The sequence below is a fragment of the Crotalus tigris genome, unplaced genomic scaffold, assembly GCF_016545835.1.
Source record: "Crotalus tigris isolate CLP2741 ecotype Arizona unplaced genomic scaffold, ASM1654583v1 scf7180000018737.1251358, whole genome shotgun sequence".
NCBI classification, from domain to species: Eukaryota; Metazoa; Chordata; class Lepidosauria; order Squamata; family Viperidae; genus Crotalus; species Crotalus tigris.
In genome coordinates, this window is record NW_024097176.1 from 261,691 (window position 1) to 289,465 (window position 27,775).

Here is a 27,775-nt window from a genome sequence, read left to right on the forward strand (position 1 = left end):
TGATGCAGTTCCTCCACTAGCTTAGATATAGCACTGATCAGTTGCAGTAAGACATCTTACATCAAACTACATCAAACCCATACTGCTGCATGTGCATCTTACTCCTTTGATTTGCTGATGTACATGCACACAATTTTAAATGGCTCCATTCATTTTCTGCAATTCCTAGGGCAGGTCTGAAAAAAAAAAAAAACAGCAGGAAGAAGAGATGAAGGGAAAAAAAGTTTACCTCATTTAGTGTCTTTTTAGCCTCAACACATCCTGACTGTAGATCAGCACATTTAGCCTTCAACTATTATCAGAGAAGAAAAAATAGCAAAAGCAAATTAACTGATCACAAATTTGATAAATGAAGTTTTTAGTGTGCAGGTGAATGATTCGTGAAAGACAGGGAAGCGCCTTGTGAAAACATACCTCATCCAACTGTTTTGTTTTCTGTAAAATCTGTTTGTTTAAGGAGGCCATCTTCCTTTTATGCTGCTGGGCAACTCCAAGTCTCTCTGGGCGCTCTTCTGAAGAAAGTTCTGATTGCTGGGTGTGGTGTGGGATGGGATGAGGAGGGGTGTGGGTATAAAAAAAAAAACAGAGAAACAAGTTGTCACTTAAGCTTTTTCTAGCTTCTCAAGTACAGTTTTCTGGCTGCAGTTTACCCATGGATCTCTATAAAATGGCAGATGTATATTGTTTGATACAGTTACCTTCCTAGTTAACATGTGTTGCATTATTTAATAATAGTAACTACAATTCTTATGTTGATCAAGTCTTGCTTCTCAGGAAGGTTGAGATATAAACATATGTACTCTTCCTTAGGACTTAATTCCTACAGAAAACAAGAAAGTGAGCATGGATAGGAATCGGGGCCAAGGAATATGGTCCAATTTCTTTAGACTTTTAATACATTAGTTTTGGTATTACTGCTTCATCCTGTATTATTTCCAACCTAACAAAATGTTGGCAATAAATTATATAATTGGTTTTGTATTAGTGATACAATTTTCTGAAAACAAAATTCAGCGGGATCAAATTTGGTATGGGGCAGAAGCAAACAAAAGAAACACTGACTTTGAAAATGGGCCACTGCTAGCCAAAGACCAGGAAAAAAAATTAAAGATAAAATTTCCCCAATATGGCCTTATGGGAGAGACAACTGGGCAGCAGCTCAAAATCCTATTGCTGTCTCCTTTCTAAGTCCTCTCCTTCCTACAGCCTGGCTGAAACCGCCCCATTGTTCTTATTGCACACTGCAAATAAACATAAACCCATCACATACGGGGAGGCCATAAAAGCATACAGACACAGAAGCGACCCATATTTACTTGTACTGATTAGATCAGCGGTTCTCAACCTATGGGTCGCGACCCCATTTGGGGTCGATCGACCATTTTTCGGGGGTCGCCAAAGGCAGCGATCCGCCATTTTCTCCCCTCCGGGGGCGGCGTCGCGCATGCGCGCCGCGCATGGGGGTGGCGTCGCACCACCTGGGCAGCATCGCGCATGCACACCGCGCATGGGGGTGGCGCCGCGCATGCGTGCCGCGCATGCACATAACGTTTGTGTGACGGGGCGCCGTCACACAAATGTTGAGAACCGCTGGATTAGATGCTCACAAGCACATAGGCCACCCTTATGCACAGACCCTGATTCATCCTGGGGTGAAAAAACACGCACATGTACACACAGAGGGACACAATGCTTTATTTCTCCTACTGCCACTGTTGGTAAAGGGGCTGGGAAAGAATTAAAAGTCATGTTTGCATGATTTCCCTACCTTGATTATTTTGCCCTTATAAAAAATAGTCTATGAACCTGTTAGAAGATATTTTAATACGGAGCAGAACATGTAGAGATGCAAGCACAGTGGCTCTTTTAATGTATTGATTTTCTCTTAATGTTCCCACTCTCCAAAAATGAGTCAAACATAGTTGGTCAGTTTCCAGTCATTCTTTTTTATTCAAAACAATAAGAGTATTCATATCAACCTGGGAACTGGCTTGATCCAATCGAGCTTGTGATCAACAAAGGTGGCCACGCTCATCGTGCCTCTAAAATTATTAGGATGTTTTCTCAAGCATCCTTCCAGCTGCTTCCCTTTATTTTGAAAGTTTTCTTTTCTTTTTATTTATTACAATTATTTACACCTTGCAGTTCAGGATTCGAAAACCCCACTGACCTGGCTTCTAGGCAATGTGAAGAATTACCAATACATTATTCATTCTGAGTTCATTTAAAACTTGACAGCTGGAGCTTTCTCTGCTCAGAGTTTGCACTCACATAGCAACCGATAAGAACACTCCTTGGCTTTGGAAGGGATGCTGGGAGGAAGAGTGGCAGAGATGCTGCGGGTTCCTGAAGGCACTTTTGAGCTTTACTAACTAGCTCAGCTGTCACTTTTCTGCATTTGCAGGGACAGATTTATTGGAATTTCGGAGTGTTTGTGACACGAGTTTGCATTTTTGGAAATGCCTTTCTATGGTTATTAAAGACGTTATAATTTATATTAAAAAGCACAACTGTTTCACCCATCTGTACAATATAGTTACATGGACACATGCAAGAAGCTCTGCAATTCTTCAAGGGGTACTTTATTTCAGTATAATAAATCCTTGTGGCTGCTTCCTAAAGAAGTATCCTCCCCCCCCCACACACACACTTCCTTCTAAAAGGGGAGAAAAAATGCTTGGCAGTCTTTCTTAGACTCCTTCAACCCACGCAAAAGCCAGAAGAGATTCACAGGAAGCCTCCTCTGGCTTTTGAGACCTAAGATGATGTTGTTTTTCAGCGCTGCTTTTCTCTCCATTACTTGCCATAGCCCAAAGTGGCGTATACATGTGCATAACACTTCTGCAGACATCTCTTTGCGGTTCCTAAGTAACAAAAGAGGTTATGAGGCAAGAGGAAGGGAAATGGGAGACTTCAGGTCAATTAAAGTGTTTTGTCAAGGCAAATTTTGTCATCTCTTTGCCTGACAAAGAGAATTGTGCCTCCTCCAGAGCACAAAGCTCATCATCAATATGAAACATAGGCTATACATAATTGCGCACACTCTCATATGTGCACACATACATAAATACACATGTCAGCGCTGCTAACATCGGATGTTCTTGCTTTGACAACATAGGGAAATCCAGCCATTTTTCACTATTGCTTTTAGAGTTAGTTGATGCTGGGAGGGGGAATGTGGATGAGAGTCCAGCTAGTCATAACAATAATAACTCAGCTATGGGAACCCAAGGTCATTGGGCCCAGAGTTGATAGAATTTTGGCGGGCTGGAGAGCTGGGTAGAAATCCCACACTTCAAGCTAATTGGGGAATGTGATTTATGACTGTTTATTGGAGGAGGGAATTGTGCTTTGTTACTTTCTATCCAGGGGAGGGGAATTTAGTTTTTGGTTTTTACTATGTAGTGCCAATACTTTGTTTCTTGAATAAAAGATTATTTAAGGTAAACAAGGCGTCGAAGTTCTTTTGAAGAGTTTCATCTGTTGGAAACATGACAACACACATGTATACAGTAGCTCTTGCTATCTGCACTTGCATTAGTTACAATTTCACTTTTTTAGCAATTTCTCCTAAAAAGAGACCAGACCTTTAGATCTAGGGTAATGGTTCACTTACCTGTGGCCTTTTTTGTTGTTGTTATTTTATGCATGTGCAAAATGACAGCTTTTGCATATGGAAAAGCATGTTTTGTTTTTCCAAAGTCTTGGCTACAATTTTGTCAACCCCTAAAAGTAGCAAGTGTTACCCGTATCTGTTTTTCATGTTACAGATTATATTTCTCCATTGTACAATTTCTTTAGTGGAAAGCTGCCATTCAAGCAAAACTTTAATTTCAAATAATCTTAATCTAATCTAGCTTTTAGGATTTTCAACAAGATGAATTATTTTTCTAGTATGTGAAGTATGTCAATTTTACCTACTTATAACATAAATAGACAATTATGTCAGTTCCGGACTGGGAAGTCTCCTTCCCTAATTTTATAGAAGAGGATAGATCAAGCTTTGAGCTTCAGGGTGAAGGATGAAACTGTAAATGTACCTCCCCATTCCTCTTCCTGTGAATATAAACAAATATTTATTTCTACAAATGATATGATCTGGACTCAACAGAGAGTCAAGAACACACACTTATTAGCCTTGGCTTACCCCATCATTATTATTCTAATGCAGTGGTTCTCAACCTTTTTAATGCCGCGACCCCCAACCGGTCGTAAGTCGACGACTACTCAACCGGTCGTAAGTCGAGGACTACTCAACTGGTGCAGCACCGTTTGTAGAATGGGACTTTTGGTGGGCAGAGACAGCCTGGACAATTCCTATTGGCTTTTGAAAGCCAATAGAATTAGACTCTATTCAAGAGAGTCTATTCTATTGGTTTTCAAAAGCCAATAGAATAAAAGGGAGTAGCACAGCTAAGGAAAAGGGGAAAAAAATGGCAGACTGTGTTGTTTGGCAGTGAAATGGTCATTCGACCCCAAATGGGGTCCCGACCCACAGGTTGAGAACCACTGTTCTAATGGGTAGAAGTTTGTTTTTAAAAAGTTGCCATACAGGAAGTTGCAAACAAAAAAGCCTTAGATCAAAGTTTGTTTAAAAATGAGAATAACCTACCTTTTCAGCATATTCCGATACAATTTGCTTGATCTCATCAGACTGAAGTCCAACTATCTGGCCTACGGTGCCTGCGGTCAATCTGCCCTGAAAGCATAGCTCAAGTTGGTTTAAGGCATACAAACGCATATCTCCATGAAGATCAGGAATACAATGAAAATTGTTTCTTTGTTTTTATCCTTTTCCCTTCCCATTCCTCTTTTTCCTTTCTGAATCATGTCTATTTGGGTACAAGCTTCTCACACTGGCAGTGACTCTCTCTCCAATTCATAACTGTGTACAGGTAGTCCTCAACGTACCACCACAATTGAGCCCAAAATTTATGTTGCTAAGCAGAAAATATTTATTAAGGAAGCTTTGCCCCATTTTACAACCTTTCTTGCCACAGTTAACTGAATCGCTGCAGTTATTAAGTTAGTGACACCATTGTTAAGTGAATCTGGCTTCCCCCTTGAATTCGCTGTCAGGTTACAAAAGGTGATCATGTGACCCCGGGACACTGCAACCGTCTGAATTTTGATCATGTGGACTATGAGGATGCTGCAATGGTCATAAGTATGAAAAATGGTCATGTCACTTTTTTCATTGCCTTTGTGACTTCAAATGGTCACTAAATGAATTGTTGTACATCAAGGATTGGTTACTTTCTTAAGGAAAGGCCTTCTTAAGAGTGGCAACTTTTCCCTCAACTTGTAGGAGATTGGCTCAGCCAACCTCACTGTATACATGTTATACTTTGATAATAAAGGTTCATTCATTCATTTATGCAGAAGCACATTAGAACAGATTTGGTACCAGGTTTTTATTGTTTCTAACATTTTTAATCTGTTGAGCTTTATCATTTTAATGTGACTTTATACTGTATGTCTTTTACTTTTTGATTGGGAGCTGCCCAGAATTGACTGAAAAATGGATAGCTATATAAATGTTTTAAATAAATGGCCTTTTTAGCAAGAGAGCAAATAAAAAATAGCAATAATATGAAACCTTTGGATGAATGAAAGGATTTCTGGATACTAATACTACTTCTTTAAAATGAGCACCACGTCTTTACAACCTGCACAAACAGTTGACAGAGAACAAACCTCTAATAAGAAATATTTTTCTTTGAGCCTGCTACTTTTTTTCCTTGTTTCAATTTATACTGTAGTTTAATGGTTCAGCTTGTCCCACCCAGCTAACTCTACTTCAAGGATTGTAATACTTTTCCAATCAAATTGTAAATATAGTGGAAAGCAGAAGGATTCCAAGTATGCTGTTTATGAACTAAGGTGATTGAACTAGCTTAATAGATGCAAAATGCAACTGTCTTTTTCTAAAAAGTTACGGTTCTTTACTTATTTCCAACTCATACAGTTAGAACGTTTAAATAAGAAAGTTGTTAAAACGTCCATTTTCAGAAATATTTTCACTCTTTAAACTGCTACATGCAATTAAACAACAGACATTAAAAGCAAATTATTAACTTCTTTCTTAGGCACTAAATATAGAACTAGTTTACCTCTTCTGTTCCCATTGCAGCCATCTCAGTCATCAATGTTTTGATACGAAGCTGATTTAAAAAAGAAAAAAAGAGGAGGGAGCAACAACAGAAAGTTAGTTTCTAAACAAGACTCCAAGGATTTCAGTCAAGAAATATCAATTATGGGTACCTCTTCAGCAGCTTGAAGGTCATCCTCAGTATAAGCATCATTTTTTCCTGATGGTGCAAATCCAGCTGGCAGTACAACTTTCTTGTCTTCAGGCTATTACAAAGGAAAAGATATTTGTATGATTAAAATTAAAAAAAGGATGGAATCACAAGACAAAAGAAACCATCAACATACAGCCTAAATTTATTGAAGAAATAATGCTGAATCCAAACAAGCACAATTTGGTTCACACATGATGTTAATTCACGGTTCACTGAGTCAGCTGGATGGGTGTGAACACTCAAAGACATAATTCTGTCAGGCACAAAGAGTCCAGATAAGGGTCAATAGAATTCAGGAGGGATTGGACTTGGATTGCTTGGATAAACATAATAACTCTAAGCTGATAACATATTTAATTTCATTCCCACTTCTGCTTGCTCTTCTCCTACAAGTTTATAGTTAACAAACAATAATAGGTGGCTTCACATAATACACCAAGAAAAAATAAAGCCAGCACACAATGTTGTGACTTTGTAGGATGTTTGAACTCAGCCTCTTCTTTCCTCTATTACTTGTTATTCCTAAGCTGTTGTCTAGAAGAGGGGTCCCCAACCACCAGTCCATGGACCAGTACTGGGCCACGACATGCCAGCAATTATTTCGCACAAACAAGCAAAGCCCCATCTGCGGGATGCAGGCAGCACACAAAACCACACCCCCTCCGGTCCAGAGAAAAACCTCTCTCCATGGAACCAGTCCCTGGTGCCCAAAAGGTGGGGGACCTTTGGTCTAGAACCTTTTAAAAACCAAGTGCCCAAAAACTGGTTCCGCCCCCACTCCACCCCCCTGCCCACCCCTGCTCTGCCCCTCCATTCCCCGCTCCACCTGCCCACAGGAGTACTCGCCGCCTCCAGGGCCCGCCACAGATCACTCACGTAGCCCAGCAGGGCTATGGCGGCCACACCCTCTGCCCGCGCCCTGTAGCATCAACTGCATGATGGGGTGTGAGGGCAGAGTGTTGTCTATGCTGCCTGGCTGCCATGTCCTTGGCTGCACTGCTCCATGTGGGCCACGCTTGAGGGCGAGTCTCCTTCAAGGGGGGCTGCTGGAGAGGGGGTCGCGGGGGAAGCAAGGCTGGGGCAATGGCACGTGTGCCCACAGAGAGGGCTTCGAATGCTGCCTCTGGCACCTGTGCCATAGGTTTGCCACCACTGTTCTAGAACAATTAAGAAAATAGAGCTACACACAACTGCCTTCCCCAATACCCCTTGCATCCCTGAACTAAATGGGAAAAGGTACAATAGGTTCTACTTCCAATCATTTGAGATCTGTCTTTACAAAAATCCAGAACAAGCAGGATTTCTATGGGTGGAGAGGCTTCTGCTCACTTATAAGAGAGGAATAATTGGAATTCTTCTACCAGTCTGAAGAAGCTGGGATACTGATGGCAGGCTTGGAAGCACACTAATTTCCTCTCCTCTTCAATATACCCTAATATCACCAATCTCTGGGGACTGCAGGATGGATTTGGAATGAAAACTACTGCACCTTCTTTCATCTTATTAAGAGGGGAGTGATCTGCCCTCTTGCTGATATCCATATTTGTCTGAAATAGTATAGAGTTTCCTGCCTGAGCAGGGGGTTGGACTAGATGACCTCCAAGGTCCCTTCCAACTTTACTACTACTACTACTACTACTACTACTACTACTACTACTACTACTACTACTATCATAGACTGAGTCATGTAAGGCTTCAGAAATGACAAATACCACCTAAGTTGCAACCAGAGGTTAACTAACCATTAGTGTTGCCCTTGTAATGGTGCTACATGAGCAAATGATGAAATCAAGCTGCCGCTTTCAAATTCTCTTTTCGGATAATCCCAGGTAGGACACATTGCAAAAGTCTAGTTGAGGACTGTGTAAGGTGTGTTTATCGAGGAAGAAACAAATCTTACCTTCTCAATTTTTCCTTGCTTGCTGAACCCATACCTCCTGTAATACATAAACAGAGAAAACAAAAAGATTTTGCAGCTTCATTTTAGTTTGATAGAAGACGTCACTTTGCCCATGCATGAGGCACTCTCCACACAAAAATCAGACTGGAGGTTCTGAGTTAATTGGGAGTTTAAAATAAAGTGGTGAACTTTCACCAACATTGGAGAGTTCTACAACAGTGCAGCAACAAAGCCAAAATAATGGGGCAATTCCCTATACTGTAAAATATATGAGCAATGAGGGATTACAACTCAGCCTCCAATCTTTTCAAAGACTAAAGGAGGTGATTGAGCGAAATGGCTTCACTGAAATAACTGGCAGACTGGAGGAACTTTAACACAATCTTCCTACAAGCAATCTGAATTTACTACTTTTAAATTGTTCTTCTGTCATTTTTTCAGTGGTTTTTCAGTGGTTTGGGAAGGGACGGATTTGCCTTCAGAGGCCTCCAACTCTCCTCCACCACCTTAAGAAAACTAAGCCATACTCCAAAAATTTTGGCATTAAAATTCAGCAATTCAATCTTGGATGCTGAGAAGGGCACCTTAGCCCCAAGGGTGCCTACGCTAATGTAACAGCTGGGGCTCCAGTGGGGGAGCATCACACTGGAGGTGATAGATTAATAACAGATACCATCTCCCCCCTCCCCGCTCATGCTACTCACTCACTCCCCATCTTTTAGTTATAGCAGATAATTTGTATTTTTATAGTATTCTATTCCTATTAGATACATGTTTTTGTATTGTTTTATTCTTTTTAACACTGTAAACCAGCCAAAGTCGCTTCTGGGTAAGATGGGTGGCAAGCAGATTTAATAAATAAATTATTTTAAAAAAAAAAAAAACAGCACACAGTCCTGATGACTAAAAAAGAAGAACATAAATGAAAAGCTGCTCACAGTTTTACTACTCTAGTGCTGCTTGTTGGTGAAATATCCAATAAAAGACTACCTTCCTTCCAAGAGCATTTCGCTGTTCCCCTGCAAAGCTAGACTCTTTTAATCTCCCTATAATGTTGTACATTTTCTATTCACGTGCCTTCTCCAGTGAACTGTCAAAGCTCTAAAACACAGCAGAGGAGAGAAAGACCACAGCTTGTTTGATGGAACATAGGCTCAGCGTGCAAAGGCCCAGTCCCTGACATCTCTCCTTTGCCTAGAAAAGGCTGAACTGCTGGATGGAAAATAACAAGAGTCCTTGTTGTTTAAGAGATCATTTAAGATTACAGGCAATCCTCGAATTAGGACCATAACGGAGCCTGCCTATTATGGTCGCAAGACCCAACGATCGTAAAACGGATCGGTCATGTGGTCAAACTGATTTTGGGGACTTTGTGGTGGTTGTTAAGTGAAAGCAGTGGTTGTAAGTACGAACCTATTGTTTGCTATGGATGTCGTTTTGCTACAAAACTGCCAAGAGCCAGTTTTCAGCAAAACTACAGAAAAACATGGTTGTGTGACTTTGGGATGCTGCAAATGGCCATAAATATGCCGGAGTCCCCGAAGTGTAATCGTGTGACTATTGGGGGGGGGGGAGACTGGTATCTGGTGTTTAGGCTTAGCAAACCAATCTGTCACATTTTATTAACCGTTCATGTTGGGTAAAACACAAGCCAAGTTAAAGGGAATAAATACTATCACACCAAATATGGATCTGGAAGAAAGCTGGAATATCTGTATATTTTGATTTGTTTGGAACACATATTTCGGCATGGAGGAAATAATGAGAGTGAAATCAATTATAAATTACTGTGACAGCTAAATAATGAGTCTGGACTGCTTTGGCTTTGGGAGAATGCACCATTTAATAGGTATTACGACTGGGGTTAAAGAAAAGTTTATTTTCATGTAATACCTATCCCCACCCCACCCCACCTCCCAAAAAGAAATAAGTTTTACCTTGAGCATTTAAATAACTAAGAATGTTCATCAAATACCTCTACTGAATAATAAAAGTGCAGCAATATTAGTGAGAAAAATTCAAACCCGGTTAGAACAAAACACACAAAGGGAAATACTCACAAGAAATACTCAGTGAAACTAAGAGGAGGGATAACAAAAAGAGATGGAGATTTGAAAATACAGCTAAGATTGCAGTGGAAAAGTCATAATTGATAAAATTAGCAAATGTTTCTCAATGAGAATGTAAAAAAAATTAAATCTGGCACTAAAATTGCTCCTTGGAATATTCTCCTCCTCCTGGCGGAGACACAGGCCCCATTCTCCTGGCCTTCTGAAAAGGAATTGAACCATGGTTCTATAGCATCCATGTGGAGCCCAGAGAAGTGTGAGGCCGTGGGCTGGCTAATGCCCTGAAAGCTCTTCCTTTGTCTTTTATCTAATTTTTAACTGTGTTTTAACATCCTTGCCACTTTCTAATTTTTTTTAACTTTTATTATACTGTTTTTATATTTAAGTTTCTTGTATACTACCCAGACTTCCTCTTAGAGAGAGATAGGCATAAGAATAGAATAGAAAATATAATAGAAAATAGAACAGAAAATTAGAATAGAATAGAACAGAACAGAACAGAACAGAACAGAACAGAACAGAATAGAATAGAATAGAATAGAATCAAAAATTTCAGAAGTTGATTTGCTAAATATACTTTCTGGCTGTTTGTTCCAATGTAACAATGTAATGTCCGGAGTCGCCTTTTGCAAAACAGGTGGCCATATAAATAAATAAAAATGTATATTTCTTTCATATAGAAATATATAAGCTGGAATCACTGAGGAAAGTTTTGATACATACAAGTGAACACATATTTTCACCTCAGACTTCATATTAAGCTTTTCATCACCTGCCTCTACTGCTAGCCTTCATAGATACTGAACATCTAGATAGTCCTCAGCTTACAAAAGTTCATTTAGTGACTGTTAAAAGTTATAATGGCACTGAAAAAAGTAACTTATGACTGTTTTTCACTTATGACTATTGCAATATCCCCGTGGTCACGTGATCAAAATTCAGATGCTTAGCAACTGACTTATATTTATGATAGTTGCAGTGTCCCGAAATCCCCTTTTGTGAACTTCTGACAAGCAAAGTCAATGGGGAAGCCAGATTCACTCAATAACTGTGTTACTAACTGAACAACTGCAGTGATTCACTTAACAATTGTGGCAAGAAAGGTCATAAAATGGAGCAACGTTCACTTAACAAATGTTTCCCTTAGCAACAGAAACTTTGGGCTGAATTGTGGTCGTAGGTCAAGGACAACCTGTATTCAGGCTGGGACCAGAACGTCTGTCACTAAGCGATGAGATTAAATGAATCAAACCCAATTTTATGACAGAACCCAGTTTCCCCTATTGATTTTGCTTGTTGGAAGCTTCCTGGAAAGGCCACAAACGGTGATCATTTGACCCTGAGCTCCTGCAAACAATGCAAATACATGCTGGTTGCCAAGCAACTGAATTTTGATTAGCTGGCTGTGGAGACACTACAACAGTTATAAGTGTGAAGACCAGTTGAAATGTCACCCTTTTCAGCAGTCATAACTTTGAACAGTTAGTAAATGAATGGACATAACTGGAGGGGGGTGGGGCTCTTTGTACTCTCTTGAGTTTGGCTATTTTCTTGCAGATGTTTCATTATCAAACTAGATAACATCAACAATGATAGTAAGGAGTCGGGTTTGTTCTCATTTTATATATTAGTGGCTTGCCCTATTCAGTGTTGGTGGGAATCATTTCCATGGTTCACTGTTAATATTATATTGGAATGGTCTTAAGCTGAGGACTACCTGTATTTCACAGCAATCTACTTCAATTGTCACTGCGCTGCAACAGTTCTAACAGCTTATAAAATCTCAGGAGGACACATTTCCTCTCATATAAACCGATCCTCAAAACATCCAACTGCTGTGAGGATATTAGCATCGTACAGCAAGCTGTCTTAATGATTTTGTCATAAAGAAATCCTTAGTAAATTTCCATGGAGCTATCATTTTTTCTGGAAAGTAGCTTAAGGGACCTCACTCTTAACTTACCTGCCATATTCCAGAAGGGTAGCATGGACTTTGGACTCCTCATCTAGCAATTTTTCTGCTCCCACTCGTCTTTGGTATTTCCTCCGTGGCTTGTAAACCTCCTGGAATACAATAAATACCCATCACATATTATAGCTCATATTCATGACGGTTGCCATGTCCCGGGGTCATGTGATCACCTTTTGAGCCACAAAGTCAATGGAGAAAACAAATTCACTTAACATCATGTTACTAACTTAAGTACTGCAGTGATTCACTTAACAAATGTGGCAAGAAAAGTCGTAAAATGGAACAAAACTCACTTACAAAATTTCTCACTTAGCAACGTAAATTCTGGGCTGAATTGTGGTCGTAAATTGAGGACTACATGCAGAGCTAAATTGAAGTAATTTACAATACTATCATTTGTGGTACTTCTTCATAATAGTCGTCTTCATAAACATCTTTGTTTTCACATGCGTGTGTGTGTGTGTGTGTGTGTGTGTGTGAAGAGACTAGGACAGTCTGGTGGGGGGAACGGGAATCCTTTATTGGACTGCAGAAACAGAGCTGAGATCTTCAGGATCCACTGAGGGGAAATCCTTCACTGGGTTGCCGGAACAGATTTAAAATGAAGATTTTAGCTCCGTTCCTGCAACCCAGCGATGGACAACCATTTGTCTGAAATGGTATAGGGTTTCCTGCCTGAGCAGGGAGTTAGACTAGAACAGGGGTGTCAAACTCAATTTCATTGAGGGCCGCATCAGCATTGCGGTTGACCTTGGGGGGCTGGGTGGGTGTGGCCAGGGTGGGTGCGGCCTACTGGGTGGGCATGGAGTGGGTGTGGCCTACTGGGTGGGCATGGTCAGCTCTACATCGTTCGCATCAAGAGTGCCTGTGGAAGCCTGGGCAGGAGTGGGACAGATCTGAGGGTCTCTGGCAGAATGGGGTGGAACCAGGGCAAGCGCCAAGGCATGGTGCATTTCTTCATTCCTCACAAAGGGTGACACCTCCCCAGCATACACCCAGAGGGTGGGCCAACGCAGCAGGGGCTGGTTCCTCACTGTTTCTGGACAGCCTTGTGGAGCTAAGACTGAATGCATTTCAGCATAGATGGCCACTACAAAATTGTACATTGGCTCCCGACCGGCCTGGGCCAGGGCCAAGGCAGTGGGGGCCATTCCCTCACTGTTTTCAGGATGGCTTTGCGGGCCACATGAAACCACTTCGCGGGCCGCATCCAACCCCCGGGCCTTGTGTTTGACATGTCTGGACTAGAAGATCTCCAAGGTCCCTTCCAACTTCATATTGTTGTTGTTGTTGTTGTTGCTGTTGTTATTTCCCCTCCCCTTTATCTACCAAGATGAAATTCTTTGTTGGACTCAGTGGATACCTCTCCTACTTCAGTAGATAGAGGAGAAAGAAAATCCTTCACTGGGTGGCAAGAATAGAGCTATGATCCTGAAGATTTTCTCCAGCCCAATGAAGCATTTCTTCTCAAGTAGACAGAGGGGAAGGAAAATCCTTCCTCAGCCTTGAAATGTCAGCCTGGGCAGGAGGGGAGAAACTTAGTTTCATGAAACAACTCTTCATCACTGAAGACACTGTTTCTTTTTTATGGTTCATTATAGCTAATTCCCAAAATTGCTGAACACATTTTGATGAGATTCCTCAATCATTATATACATAGAAACAGGTTTTAAAATTGGTTGAATAATTTTTCAGTATTATACAATTGGCTAGTGTCAGTGAATTTCTGATCACTCAAATTGTTTGGTTATGCCATCTTTTGAACAGACTGTCCAGTTGTTTTTTTAAAAAAAACACAATACACACACAGAGATGCAGACTTAAAAACAATAAAGACACACACACACAGCTGCAAACTTGCCAACTTTAAAATCTGTAATATCCTTGAAAATAATAAAAGAGAAATGCCAGTTCTTTAAAAAAGGAATACCTTGCATACTTAAATAAGACTTAATTTTGAATCACTGAAGATAATTGATCATTAATTCTACTTCTAGTCTTGAATAATTATGCTTAATTACCAGAGACTTAATTATGGCTGCTTTAACTAGCTATATAAGACTCATTTTAGTATAATTAAGATGGGAAAATGAAAAGCATGCATTTTATCTATAATAAGCTATGAAAAGCTATAAAACAAGGCAATGTACTTAAATTTAAGGTAAAAGAAGTGAATTGAACAAAGAATGACCAATGTGTAACCCTGTGAATAATCCATTTAGATTCAGATAGTAGTGACCATCTTAACTAATTTCTATTCCTGGGAAATAGACAAGATAGTTCTAATTATTTTTGACAATCATAGATATAACAAGAACAGGCTTTATATGTGACATTTTTATACATAAATAAAGCAAACTTCACTTTACCTCCTCTATCTATATGGCCTTGCTAAATCAACTAGACGTGTCAAGAAAACTAATTAAAGTCTTCCTTGAACTGAGGTAAATTTCTAGAGACTACATGAATGTTATATCTTTTTCCTGGCAAATATACTGGAATTTTTTGTGCTGCTGGTTTATTTGAATTATTTTAAGAAGAGAAACATTCTAACTACATAAGTAAATTTCATATTTCTCCATAAATTCTGATTAAAGTTTGGTGGTTGGACCATATACACCACTTTTATTAAACATTTATTCAGGATTCCAGTATCTTTTAGCTATTGTTTATTTCACTGAATAAATGCCTGCCATAAAAATATGATTAGAGATCATCACTGGTTTGAAATAATTGACCTATATAATTGGCAATCATAAGAATCACAGGAAATGAAGGAAGAAGGAATAGAAACATACAAAAAAAGGTTAATAAGCAAATTTAAATGGGTTCTCAAAACATGTCCTTCATTGCAGCCCACTCTTGTTTAGTGCTATATTTTTTTTAAAAGAAGAAAACAAACAAAAGTGCCTAAGGAGAACAATTTTAAAATTGCAATGTCTGAATTCTATTTGATGATATTATACCCTTTGTTTATATTATATCCTGACAAAGGCAATTTACTTTCTCTTGGCTACAGTGACAAATATTATCATTATTTCTACAACTTGGCTTCTCTCCTTCGTTGACTCTGCCAGAGAAAGTCATGTTAAGAGCTTTTTACCCTCTCTCTCTCTGATGTTTTGATCAATGCTGGCAGATACACAAGTGGATAAATCTGTTTTAAACCACAGTACCACGGATGAAATGCAATGTAAGCTATGCAAATTATGCATCTTTAAATTTCTTTTTATGTGATATTTGAAACTGGCAAATCATTTCCTACAAGGACAAAAAAATCCAAATGTATTGCTAATATTCAAAACATACACTGGGATTTCAATATACCACAATTCTATATGCCATACAAAATTAATCCAGCCTTAACCTAGTAGTGCTATTTGAAAAATAAAAAAGAACTCTTTCATTTTTACTGTCTCCAAGAACTCTCACTATAAAGAAGAGAAATAAATTTGCAATATAAATTTAACAGCCATATGCTATAAAATACATGGATAATCATAACTGAAGCTGGCTGTTTTTCTGCTAGGAATCTTGCATCCAATCCTGTGTCATGCTAAACCATAACAAACCATGATATGATTTACAACACCCAAATCCAGGCAAGTCCACTGTAATGCTATTTACATGGAAACTTTTTATCATTATATTCATCTTTGCAAGATGAATCAATTTGTAGCAGAACATAAAATTAATAAGAAATACAATGGATATTATTACTGTAGTTATAATTCGTCTGAAAAAGTTTCCTAACTAAAAAAAAAAGCAAATATTTTATATATGGGGCTTATTTGAAAAAAAAAGAAGATAAAATAAAACAAAAAAGATGGCACATTTAAATCAAATGTTTCATTTTGAAAAATCTTTGAATTAAAGTGCATTGCATTTTACACTTACACTGATCTCATTAACAGTTTTTATAGCTTTTTCTTTTCGTTGCATGAATTCATCATCCTGCAAGGCAATTGAAATACATTTAAACAATAGCAATACACTTTTGGTTTCTACAGGGATAACAAAGTTTGGAACCTTGCTGTATAAATAATTGTGACACTCAAATACACAAAAAAATTGAAGTTATGTCATTTTGATACTTTCACACTGAGAATACAATTGCAGAAGTATTTATCTGGGTCATTAAACTCTTTAGGGCTTACTCCAAAATAGCCAAAAATACAATACCATTTATGCTTACATCCTAATGCTATATAATATACTCTACTATAATTTTAGAAAATATACCTGTCTAATCGAAAGCAAAGGCTTTGATATTTGTTATTACACAGGAGGCAGAAAAAGATGCTTACCAGCTTACAAATAATAGAGCCAGCTAACACAAGAAAATATACCTGTCCTGGCATTAAATGTTTTAATTGTATCTCAATGATAGTTCTTAAAAACAAAGATTTTAAATCTAAAGCACCTTGTTACAACAGAAGATACGATGTGAATATTGAAAATTAATAATTTTTAATGACAATGTGCAACTTTTAACTTTTGAATTCAAACTCTAAATATGTCTATAATAAATATGTCTATTCTAAATATATTTATTTTTTATTATATTTTATTTCAGGTTTTAAAAAGTTGTATTGTTTTTGGTTTAGCTGTTTCAGAATCAAAATGGTCTGCTTTGATTATCTTAAAAATGTGTTTGGGCTATGAAACAGTAGTTTGAGATTAAAATGCCTCCAAAATTATTAAATTATTAAGATGGTATGCTCTGAATAGAAAAGAAAGGTTTCAAAATCTTTTATACAACTGTTTCAAATCAGAAGCCTGATGTTTCAAATACAGAACAATTCAAATTCAAAATATTTTGCACACCCTTTTTTTAATCATAAAAAGCTTACAATTAGATTTTCCTTCCATAAATGAATTGGAGACAAATAACTGGAACATAGTGTTTTTTTTAAGACAGGAAAAACTGTACAAGAAATGTTCTTAAAAAAACCTCCAATCGTGCAGAACTGATATCTCATAAATATGGGACATTAAACATCCCAATGACACTACAGAAATTAATCTTGTAATAAAAATAGTTATCTGTCAATTAGTGCTGGACAAGCACATTGCTTTAAAATGCTGTTAACAATTTTCCAGATGATTTTAGAAATGCTCCCAAATGGCTAGTAATACAACTGGATATTTAACATTAAAGAAGGAGTGCTGACATTTGTTTTGCTCCAGTATCAGCTCCTGACATTTGATACATCAGTTTCTGTCCTAAAACTCTATGAGCTGAAACAGCTGTGCAACTTGCTTCAACCCTGTACAATTTAAAGATGCTGAAGAGAATCACTCTTGATGCCAGTTCTCAAATCACAGAAGAATCAAATGTTTACCTCTGGTAAACTGTGTATCTTTTGAAACTGAGATATGGAATATGACCGGATGTAGTCTCCCATTTCTTCCCGGGTTTCTATTGCACGTTTTACAAGCCACTAAGAGCAACAAAGAAACAAAAAGTTGTGGGAAGGGGAAAAAAAAGATCGGGATATGTTACATCTATCAAAAAGATAATTGAGAAAATGAACCTCTTTCTTTTAATCAGCAGAGCTATCCTTATATATCAAGATGCATGTACCTGCACAACAGGAAAAATGTGAATGAAATCCAATCCCTGTATTTGATGTGGCTCCAAGCGGTGAGGGCATTTCATTCTAGGTAAAACTGATACAATCTTCTCTGTTAAGGCACTGGACAAAGGCAAATATGAGACAATTTAGAAATGTGCAAGTGTGTGTGTGTGTGTGTGTGTGTGTGTGTGTGTGTGTATATATATATATATATATATATATATATATATATATATATATATATATATATTGCTCCTAGAAGCACAAAACTGAAAACACCAGCCTGAAGATGACGAATGGGACTTCATCGAAATGTCGCCAAGACACTTCCAATTTTACGTGGGAGAAAACCCGAATAACCAAAGACCTACATACAAAGACCCGCGAAAACCTCAGAAAACAAATATATATATATTGGGAGGAGCTTATATACAGCTTCTGATTGCCTGCATCCGGCTTCTAGATCATGTAATCGGTCCCAGCTGATCGTGCTGAGTTCCGAGTGCATCTCTCACGTCGGCATGTGGTGCCTTCCCATTCCCTCTCCGTACTCTGCCATGCATACCTCCATTATTAATTCTGGGGCTAGAAAGGATCCTTTCCTCTCTCTTTCCTGTGGTAACCATTTCTATTCTCCCACCTCCCCACGCACAACTCTCCTTGCTAGGTGGGGGGCGCAGGTCATTCAGTTTTCTTCTAGCCCCTTTGTGTCCTAACTGAGTTATGATCGGTCCTCCTCACCCCCAACGATTGCAACCTAGATGTCTCACCCCATTCCACATCATCCACCCTCCTATCTCCTTCCATACACGTCATCCCAGCTTGTCCATCATCCAATCCGACATTTCTCCCCCTTTGTTCATGAGGGCTATTCCCTTTCGCCGTGTTAACAATGGGACTCCGCTACTCCATTCGCTGCTGGCCAATATTTTGTCCGTTCCATTCAAATCCCCCTTTCCTTTTCTCCACCAAGGGACTCCTCCGCCTCAACAGCAGGCATTCACCGCTCGCTGCTCCCCGTTCTCCCATCCCATATATACACACACATACAGAAAGTTTTTCAGACAGACTGGTCTGATTGATTGCACCTTGGCATTTTGACTGCTATACTGCAGTTCTACTTTTTTTTTTAATAATCACTTTTGCCTTGCAGCTCCCCAGCTAGGGGCGTTAAGCAGATTCAAGTCGCTACTGCGATACATTACAAATTCAGATTTATTTTTGCTGACAAAGAGTTAAAGAATTAAGTGGGAGACTATTTCAAGCTCATTATGCTCTCATCAGGTAGCCACACCCTTTATGGGATTCGAACCTAGGCAGGCTACATGCTAATGAGCTCGAAATAGCTATTCTAGTCTCCCACTTAATTCTTTAACTCTTTGTCAGCAAAAAAGAAATCTGAATACACACACACACACACACACACACACACACACACACACACACACACATATACCAACATCCTAAAAGAGCCCCCTGGTGGATAAAACTAAACTGCTAGTAAAACAACGCATCCCACTAATTTGTTTAGAAATTTCACCTAATACAGAGTGTCTTATTTTTCACATAAGCAGGTATAGAATTGCTATCTAAATGACTGAACTCAACTGATAAAAATATTGAGCACAAGAACTCAAGACAAGTATGCCACTTTCTATGACTCTGATCTTTGGGGGAAATTTTTTTGAGACAAACTTAAGTATTTAAAATTATCATAATATGTCACCTTTAAGTTGCCCCTTCCTAAGAAAATATATAGATACAGATACAGCAGACAGACTGGAGTTTTTTCCATAAAGTGCTCCCTCATAACAGAGTACAATAGTACTCCATTCCCCTTTCCATGGATCAACAAAAACAGCTTTAAAGTGTGGTGATTTTGGCATTACCTAAAATCTGATTTGAGAATAATGCATAGAACTTTCATAGCTACTATGAAACAATTACCGGTAAAGATAATTGGAAATTCTTGCACAACTTTCCTAGGTAAATAAAATTTGTGCTGAAAATATCATGCAAGCCAAGAAACTAGTTTCCAGGAGTTTCCCTACCAACTTACATTTTTTGACCAATTGTTGAGTTTTCCTGAAATAATAAGTCAACATCAATGTCAAAGTTGCACGTTGTGATACACCAAGTCATGCCACCAACCACCTAAACACAAGATAAACATATTCATTTAATTGTCTGGAGTGGAAAATCCAATTAATGCCATATTATCACATAAACCTGCAATTCACTTTAACTTAGTAATGCAATTTTTAACTTAGTAGCAATTTATTAAATGCAAGATGCTTCCTTGCAGCCTGCACATAGTATTGTAGTAATGATGTATGAATACTCTTACCTTATCAAAAGGAGACAGGCCTTTAATTCTTGCCCTGAAGTATCCAGCTGCAACCAAGAGCTCTAAAATTTCACTTAATTTGATATTTTGTTCTTCATCCTCTCGAGTTTCAACCTAAAAAGAAAATTAGAGAGGTCTATATTAATATAAATTATCATGATAGAGTGGGATAATGCAAGTATCAAAACAATCAGTAAATAAAATTTCTTTTTTTCAAATTGCACTCTATATTTATATCATAATGTATGTTCTACAGATTATCTCATGATATAAATCAATATTACCATAACCAGTTGCCTCCAGAAATTGTGAATGCTCCAACACTGGAAGTTTTTAAGAGATTGGACAACCATTTGTCTGCAATGGTATAGGACAGTGGTTCTCAACCTGTGGGTCAGGACCCCATTTGGGGTCGAACGACCATTTCACGGGGGTCGCCAAACGCAGTCCGCCATTTTTCCCCCTTTTCCTTAGCTATGCTACCCCCTTTTATTCTATTGGCTTTTGAAAGCCAATAGAATAGACTCTCTTGAATTGTCCAGGCTGTCTCTGCCCTGCTGAGCCTGCCAAAAGTCCCATTCTGCAAACGGTGCTGCAAGTTGTTTGCTTGCCAGCTACTCCTCGGCCGGCGCAGGGGGCGGCACCATGCATGCATGGCGCTCCCGGGCAGGGAAAGTCCTCAACTTACGACCGTTTGGGTAGTCCTCGACTTACGACCAGTTGGGTAGTCCTCGACTTACGACCGGTTGGGGGTTGCGGCATTAAAAAGGTTGAGAACCACTGGTATAGGATTTCCTATAGAAGACCTCCAAGGTATCTTCCAATTTCTGGAGGCAACCAATTCTGTTATTCTCTTCTGTTCTGTTCTATACAAAGAAGTGTCCAAGATTAGGCCTTCATTTCAAAGAATAGTCCTGTATTTGCCTCAGCAATGATTATAAAATGTGAGATATACCAGGGTGTATAAAGTTATACTTAAATATTGCTACCATATTGCCAAATTATTACTTTTATGTAACTAATTTAATATTACTACTGTCAAAGCTTTTTGGATGAAAATAATTGTTTTTATTAAATTAATATATTGTCTTTTCATCAGAAATAATGCTTAAGAGAGAGGGGTTTATCCTATTGCAAAATACTTTATGGAGAAAAGGTACTTAAGTATAGCTTATTTATTTTATTCAATCTGTTGCTAACTGACTCCAAACAACCCTGTATACAATTCTGTGGATTTATCTAGGTCTCTTAGAAAAAGCTGGTAAAATCTAAAGTATACTACAATCTCAAAGATAATGATACAATTCAAGTATCTAATCCTCAGTTATGGTTAACAGTACATGTGGAATATAAAAATTGTGAAAAAGGAGCATTTTTATTGTACATATTTATTTTATACCTAAGGTATACATTGCCAATTCAATAAAAATGACTGCCATTTGTACCAATCCCAATTACATTTCACAACACAGGAAAGTAGGTGAAGACAACAAACTCCATGTTTAAAACTATGAGCATTTGCAAACACACCATAAAAATAAACCTCTAAATCTCATCAGCCATTCTAAAAAGGGATCACTGGTGGAGATCCAACCCATGGCCTACTGCAGTCTCTCTACACATTGACAAGCTAATGCCCAATGGCAGCTTCAGGCCATTCCCCTGGAACCAACAGCCAGTTTGTTTGTGAGAATGGGTCAGTGGCTGAAAACTACCTCACCAAAACTCACAAATACCAGTACAAAGAGCCACAAATATTAACATTCAGCTAAATTTCAAAACTCTTATCAAGCGTGGGTCTACATGAGCTACAAAACTATGATTTTTTTTAATAAGGCCTCAAAAGAAATGTGCAATTAGAAAATGCAGTGATGAATATCTAAGATAACTAGCCTTTTTAAAATGTTGCAATCCCAATCCACACACGCACGTTCAATACCGTACTTTGGCACCTACGAAGCATTTTTGGTGCTGTAGTAATTTCGCGCCTTTGCAATAATAGAGTCGGCTGGAACTGAAAGGCATAGCGATGCTAGTAAGTAAATACATACTTTTTTTAAAAAAGAAAGAAAAAAGCCCTGATCATACGCAAAATGATTTAGGCTCACTGATTAGAATCGCTCAATCCAGTTTCAAGGGGGGGGGGGAGAAACTTGGGGCTAACCTAATACGAATAGGAGGACATAACACTTCACACAGGACCTCATGCTTAAGACGTAACACTTCACAGACTCCCGGGTCCTCAGCTGTACAAAATTGAATTAGAATCAGAATAGAGCTGGAAGGGACCTTGGAGGTCTTCTAGTCCAGCGCCCTGCTTTAAGCAGGAGATCCTATACCATTTCAGACAATTGTCTCCAGCCTGTGGAGAAACAGTCATTAAAAAAAGCTCGGAAGGAAACTGGTTTTTCCTTCCTTTGGAAAGAAACGGCTCATTCTCGAATTGTTCCTCCTCCTCCCGTGGATTCTCCTCTCCCGAGTGACATTCAGGAAAGAAACCAATACATGCAAGGTTCAATCGCATAAACAAGTGAGGAGGCAGAAAGGAAAGCTAGATCCCAACAACCCCACGACTCTTTCCTTTACCTCCTGGGCAGGCTGATGTTCCTGCCCCTTAAGGGTACCCATATCCACGCCTTGTCTCCAGCTGTTGCTGCTGTTGCTGCACCGCTTCCTTCGCTTCTGTCACATCCGCTCGCGCTGGACTAAAGACTCGCCCACTTAAGTGGGGAAGGCTTGGGTGGCACTCCTTCTTCCGCAAAATACTACTCTCCCCTCTTCTTCCCTTGGTTTGGACCGCACTCAGCACCCAGAGCGCAGATCTAGCGCGGACCATACCACTCTGTTAAAAAGAAAGGGGAACGTGAAAACAGCGGTCGCTCAAGTTGCTCTTTGGAGCAGAAGGTTCGCTGCCAGGGTGGGAGTGATGTTGATTATTGGAGGAATGCGCCAAGGCTGAAATCAGATTTTTTTTAAAAAAAGCAATGCCTGCCCCTTATTTCCGTGTTACTCTTCTGTTTCTTGTTCAAGATGGAAATTAGTGAAAATGCGGCCCCACGTTTGAAAAGATAGATGTTGTCTGCTGTAAACAAAACTGACTTCTAATGACTACATCTTTGCAAGTATTCTGGCAGAATTACAAGGTTTACACCCTGCAGTTTCTTGGTGGCTCTGTTGAAGTACAGGTAATCCTTGACTTACAACAGTTCATTTAGTGACCATTCAGAGTTAAAACGGCAATGAAAAAGTGACATGACCATTTTTCACACTACCATTACAGGATCCCCCTGGTCACATGAATAAAATTCAGATGTTTGGCCACCGACTCATATTTATGACAGCTGCAGGTCATGCGATCCCCTTTTACGAACTTCTGACAAGCAAAGACAATGAGGGAGCCAGATTCACTTAACAACCGTGTTACTAACTTAACACCTGCAGTGATTCATGTAACTGGGATGAGAAAAGTCATAAAATGGGGCAAAACTCACTTAACAAATGTCTCATTTAACAATAGAATTTGGACTCAATTGTGGTCATAAATTGAGGACTTATTGACCAAATCTATCCTGAATTAGCCTTTTGAGATAAGCCAGCTAGGGTGCTGTCATCTGACTGAACTTGATCAACGGAGAGATCTGCTTTTCCATTATATATAGCAGAGTGAAATGCCAAATGGCAGAACAATCCACTTATTTATAGTCATGCTTTGACAAGAGCTTGCTTAGCCACCTTTTGCCTGTATTTATTTCTTTAAATGTATTTATTTTAATCAATTGATATGGCTTCACTTCTCACAAATGCAATTTTGGGTGGCTGACAGAGATTAAAAAATAGAATATAAATTAATTTTATTTAATGTATTTAATTAATTATAATGCAAAGTGGCTGCTGAAGACATAATTATTCTGAATAATTTATATAAAAGTAAAAAAAATTACTTTTCCTGTGAAAACTGCTAGATCTTCAAGACTTTCCAAAAGCTGAGCAGGAGCCAACTTAATCTCAGGTGATGTGGTTTTCCAGGTGGCAGCTGAAACCTACAGACTAGCACCCGGAACATGTCCTTCTGCCCAGCTTAATGATATGGGTAGAAACAATAAGAATAAGAGGATCCCTCAAATACCTTGTCCCAGACCATGTAGAGCTTTATAGATAATAACCATCTTGATTTGCATACATAAGCGAATTGAAAAATCAGTGCAGCTAGCATAGCAAAAGTGTAACACGAATATAGTAAGCCACACCCACAATAGCCCACATTGCTTCATTCTTGATCAACTGAAGTTTCTAGATGTTCTTCAAGGACTGCTCTTTGTAGAACATATTGCAGTATCCACTCAGGAGATCAGGAGATAACCAAAGCATGAACGATTGTGTGCAATTACTCCTGAGCTAGGAAGGGGGAGAATCTGTACCCAATGTAAAATTGTTCAAAGACCTCCCCCCCCCAGTCCCATCTGCCACTTACTCTTTGAACAGGAGCCTTAAGTCAAAGAGGACCCCATATTGTCCACTAGTACTGTCTGGAATATGCAAAACCATCCAGAACTAAGGATAGGATATTACCAGAACCAGGGAGTCCTTACATCCAAAGCTAGTATTGAGCTGAAGCCTGATCATTCCCATCGAGACCCCCATAGCCTTCATGCACTGAGGCAGAATTTCCATCGAATCATTTGACTGGCCAGAGGTGGAAATATATAACTGAGTATCATCAGTACATTGATGACACCATAACCCAAGTAGTTGAATATTCTTACCTGGCAGTTTCATGTAGGAGTAGGGAGAGAGTCAATCCCTGAGTCCCCGTATAAGAATGACTATAGGGCAGGCCTCTCCCACCATTAATACCTACTGGAACCAACCGTGGAGGAAGAAGAACTAGCATAGCATTGTGCCCCCAACTCTTAATCATAGGCAAAGATATTGAAGGCTAATGAGAAATCAAAAAGATCAAGGCAGGCCAAACTACTTCCATTCTACTCCCTCCAAAGATCATCCACAGGTTCAGATGACGGCATTTCAGACTCATACTCTGGCCTGAAACTCTACTGGAAGGGGTCCATATAATCTGTTGCATCCAGCGTCTTCTGAAGCTACAAAATAATCACATTCTCAACAACCTTCTCTACAAAAAAACTGAAGGCAGGGCAGAACATGTCCAAAACAGTTGGGTCTTGGGATGGCCTCTTAAGGATGGGCAGACCACTGCCCCCTTACAACATGTTTCAAGAATGCATTCGCCATTTTCCAGACCCAATCACAGATTGGCTCCTGAGCAGTCTTTGTAGCCAGAAAGCGCAGGGATCTAACACTGAGATAGCTGAACTTATAGCCTGAGAGCCCTGTCTATTTTCTTGAGACTAACAGCATTAAATTCAGCCCTGATAATAGAGCTAAAATGCACTTCCATCAACTCTACGGGTCATGCACTAAGGGTAGATTCCAAATCTAAAGGGCTTTACTCATAAGAAGTTGAGTGTATTCCTCACCAGTAAGTACATCTCAAGCCCTAACTTCCCCAGAAGAAAGTAGGCCACCCAAAATAGAGCCACTATCCTCATGGCCTGTTGGACATGTTAAACACTCTACCACATTGGTAAACACATTAGAACAGGGGTCCCCAACTCCCAGTCCATGGACCAGTACTGGGCCACGGCATACCCAGCAACCGGACCACACAAACAAGCAAAGCCTCATCTACAGGATGCAGTCACCACACAAAACCTTGCCCCCTCCGGTCCACGGAAAAAACGCTCTCCACAGAATCGGTCCCTGGTGCCCAAAAGGTTGGGGACCTCTGCACTAGAATTTGTCACCCATAGCACTGAATGGCCAGCAGTTAGCTGGAATTATAAATGCCATATATGTGTGACTAAGTGAAACTTAAGCAAAGTACATTATAACTTTATTCTGTCATGTAAACTCCAGTTTTTCAATTGATCTGGTAAATTAGGCTACGCTTTTATGCATATATATTTGGTAATAAATCCTACTGATCATTTTTCTTGGGTAAAAACATACAAGATATACATTTAGTATGGTGTCATCACATATATCTCATAGTGGATCTTATGGAGTAGCCTCCTCATGGAGTTCAGTCTGACTGCCTTTTTGCTGGCCTTTGCTGGCCTTTGAGGAGCTCTTGAAAACTGATGCAAATGTTGCCATCTCAATTTTTATTTTATTTTTTAGATCTTACTTTGAACAGTTCCTGCCCCTAAATTGTTTTAATAGTTTATTTTTTTACCACAGATGTTTCAAATTGTACCCTTTCTATATAAGCTGATTGCCACATGGAAATATGTTAAATGAATAAATAGTATTTCTTGATCCTAAAGAAAATCCAATCAGAATGCCCCTCGATATTCTGTGCCATTCTGCCAGCTAACTTCCTTTAGAAACCTACTTGAACAGCAGCGGAATGCCATTTCAGCACACCTAAGATTTATATTCACATATGCTCATTTTATGAGATTATTTCTAACTACATCGGAAACAGAATTCAGCTCAGTATCTGAAAATCAAGTCATGTTTTTGCTGCTTCCCAGTTCAACACTTGTTATCAGCAGCACCTGTGATTCTGATTTGAAAATTGTTGGAGGATGGCAATTTCCTTATTGCTGCATGGGAAAAGTGTGATAAAATATCTCAGTCTACAATGCTGCTGAATTATGTGCCTTTCTGTAGTAATAATTATTTGTTAGAAAGCCAAACAGGTTGTAGCAGCTGCTGTGCCAGCCCCACTGAGTATCTTTTAACTGCCAGTAGGTGATACTCGACATTTCAATGCAAAACAGACTAGCCAAACAAAGCAGATAATAAATGTAGGACTTACTCATACATGGTTTTACCTCTGAGAGTTGGAACCTCAGCTATTAAAATTATGAGATAACAGCAACATCAGCTATTTTGATCCCAGAATGAGTATTTGTTAACATTAATGCAAACACTGACTTCTGGCATTACGGTACTTATCACACTGCACGTAGCCCTAATTCAAAGAGACCTAATATGAGTTGAAATTATTGTCAAACTGTCTTGCTATAAATATGTTTCCTTTCAGCTGTAAAAGTATTTTTTGGGTCATAATACTATATTCCTTATTTTCTCTTTTAATAGAAAAGTGCACATACAAAACATTCTTGGTATGCCATACATGAACATGTACAATTGGTTGTGTTCAATAGAAATAAGTTGGAATAAGATTATGAACATTCACAGGCATGCATAAATTATTTTGTATTTGGCTATGGATCTTTGATTCACTATTTCATTAATAAAGTAGTAAGTAATTTACAAATGTTTTTAACTAATCTTCATTAAGCCTTTTTTATTTTGGTTTGTTTTGGCTGTCTTGCCAATGAAACTATGATGAATTATAATGAAATACTGCAAGGCACCATGCAAGAGGTTTGATGTCTGTATATTGTTGAAGGAATGTTAAAAGAGACTACACTGTTCGTTTCATACCTAATCATACATAGTAGTCTTATTTAAGAGAAGAATCCAAACTATATTCCAAACTATAATAATTTCTGTTAGATATGAAAGAACTGTTTATAAGTGTCTTTTGGAACAATATTCCTTGTTTCCAACT

At 38.9% G+C, this 27,775-nt stretch overlaps 1 protein-coding gene across 2 annotated transcripts in view; it reads right to left on the reverse strand.

Moving 5' to 3' along the window:
- Positions 1-22,922, reverse strand: part of CCDC93 (coiled-coil domain containing 93) — a 42,994-nt gene extending 20,072 nt beyond the window's left edge. The window contains exons 1-14 of one of the 2 annotated variants that reach the window (XM_039355697.1): positions 22,759-22,922; positions 20,173-20,286; positions 19,885-19,979; positions 17,834-17,945; positions 17,592-17,690; positions 16,144-16,200; positions 12,238-12,338; positions 10,266-10,283; positions 8,206-8,242; positions 6,265-6,357; positions 6,114-6,164; positions 4,613-4,699; positions 415-531; positions 230-292 (exon numbers count right to left, since the gene is read on the reverse strand). In XM_039355697.1, the coding sequence (XP_039211631.1) occupies positions 230-292; positions 415-531; positions 4,613-4,699; positions 6,114-6,164; positions 6,265-6,357; positions 8,206-8,242; positions 10,266-10,283; positions 12,238-12,338; positions 16,144-16,200; positions 17,592-17,690; positions 17,834-17,945; positions 19,885-19,979; positions 20,173-20,286; positions 22,759-22,800 (1,086 nt within the window). In that variant the 5' untranslated portion in view covers positions 22,801-22,922. The remainder of the gene's footprint in view (positions 1-229; positions 293-414; positions 532-4,612; positions 4,700-6,113; positions 6,165-6,264; positions 6,358-8,205; positions 8,243-10,265; positions 10,284-12,237; positions 12,339-16,143; positions 16,201-17,591; positions 17,691-17,833; positions 17,946-19,884; positions 19,980-20,172; positions 20,287-22,758) is intronic. The other variant, XM_039355698.1, reaches the window with a different exon arrangement.
- Positions 22,923-27,775: the final 4,853 nt, after the last annotated feature.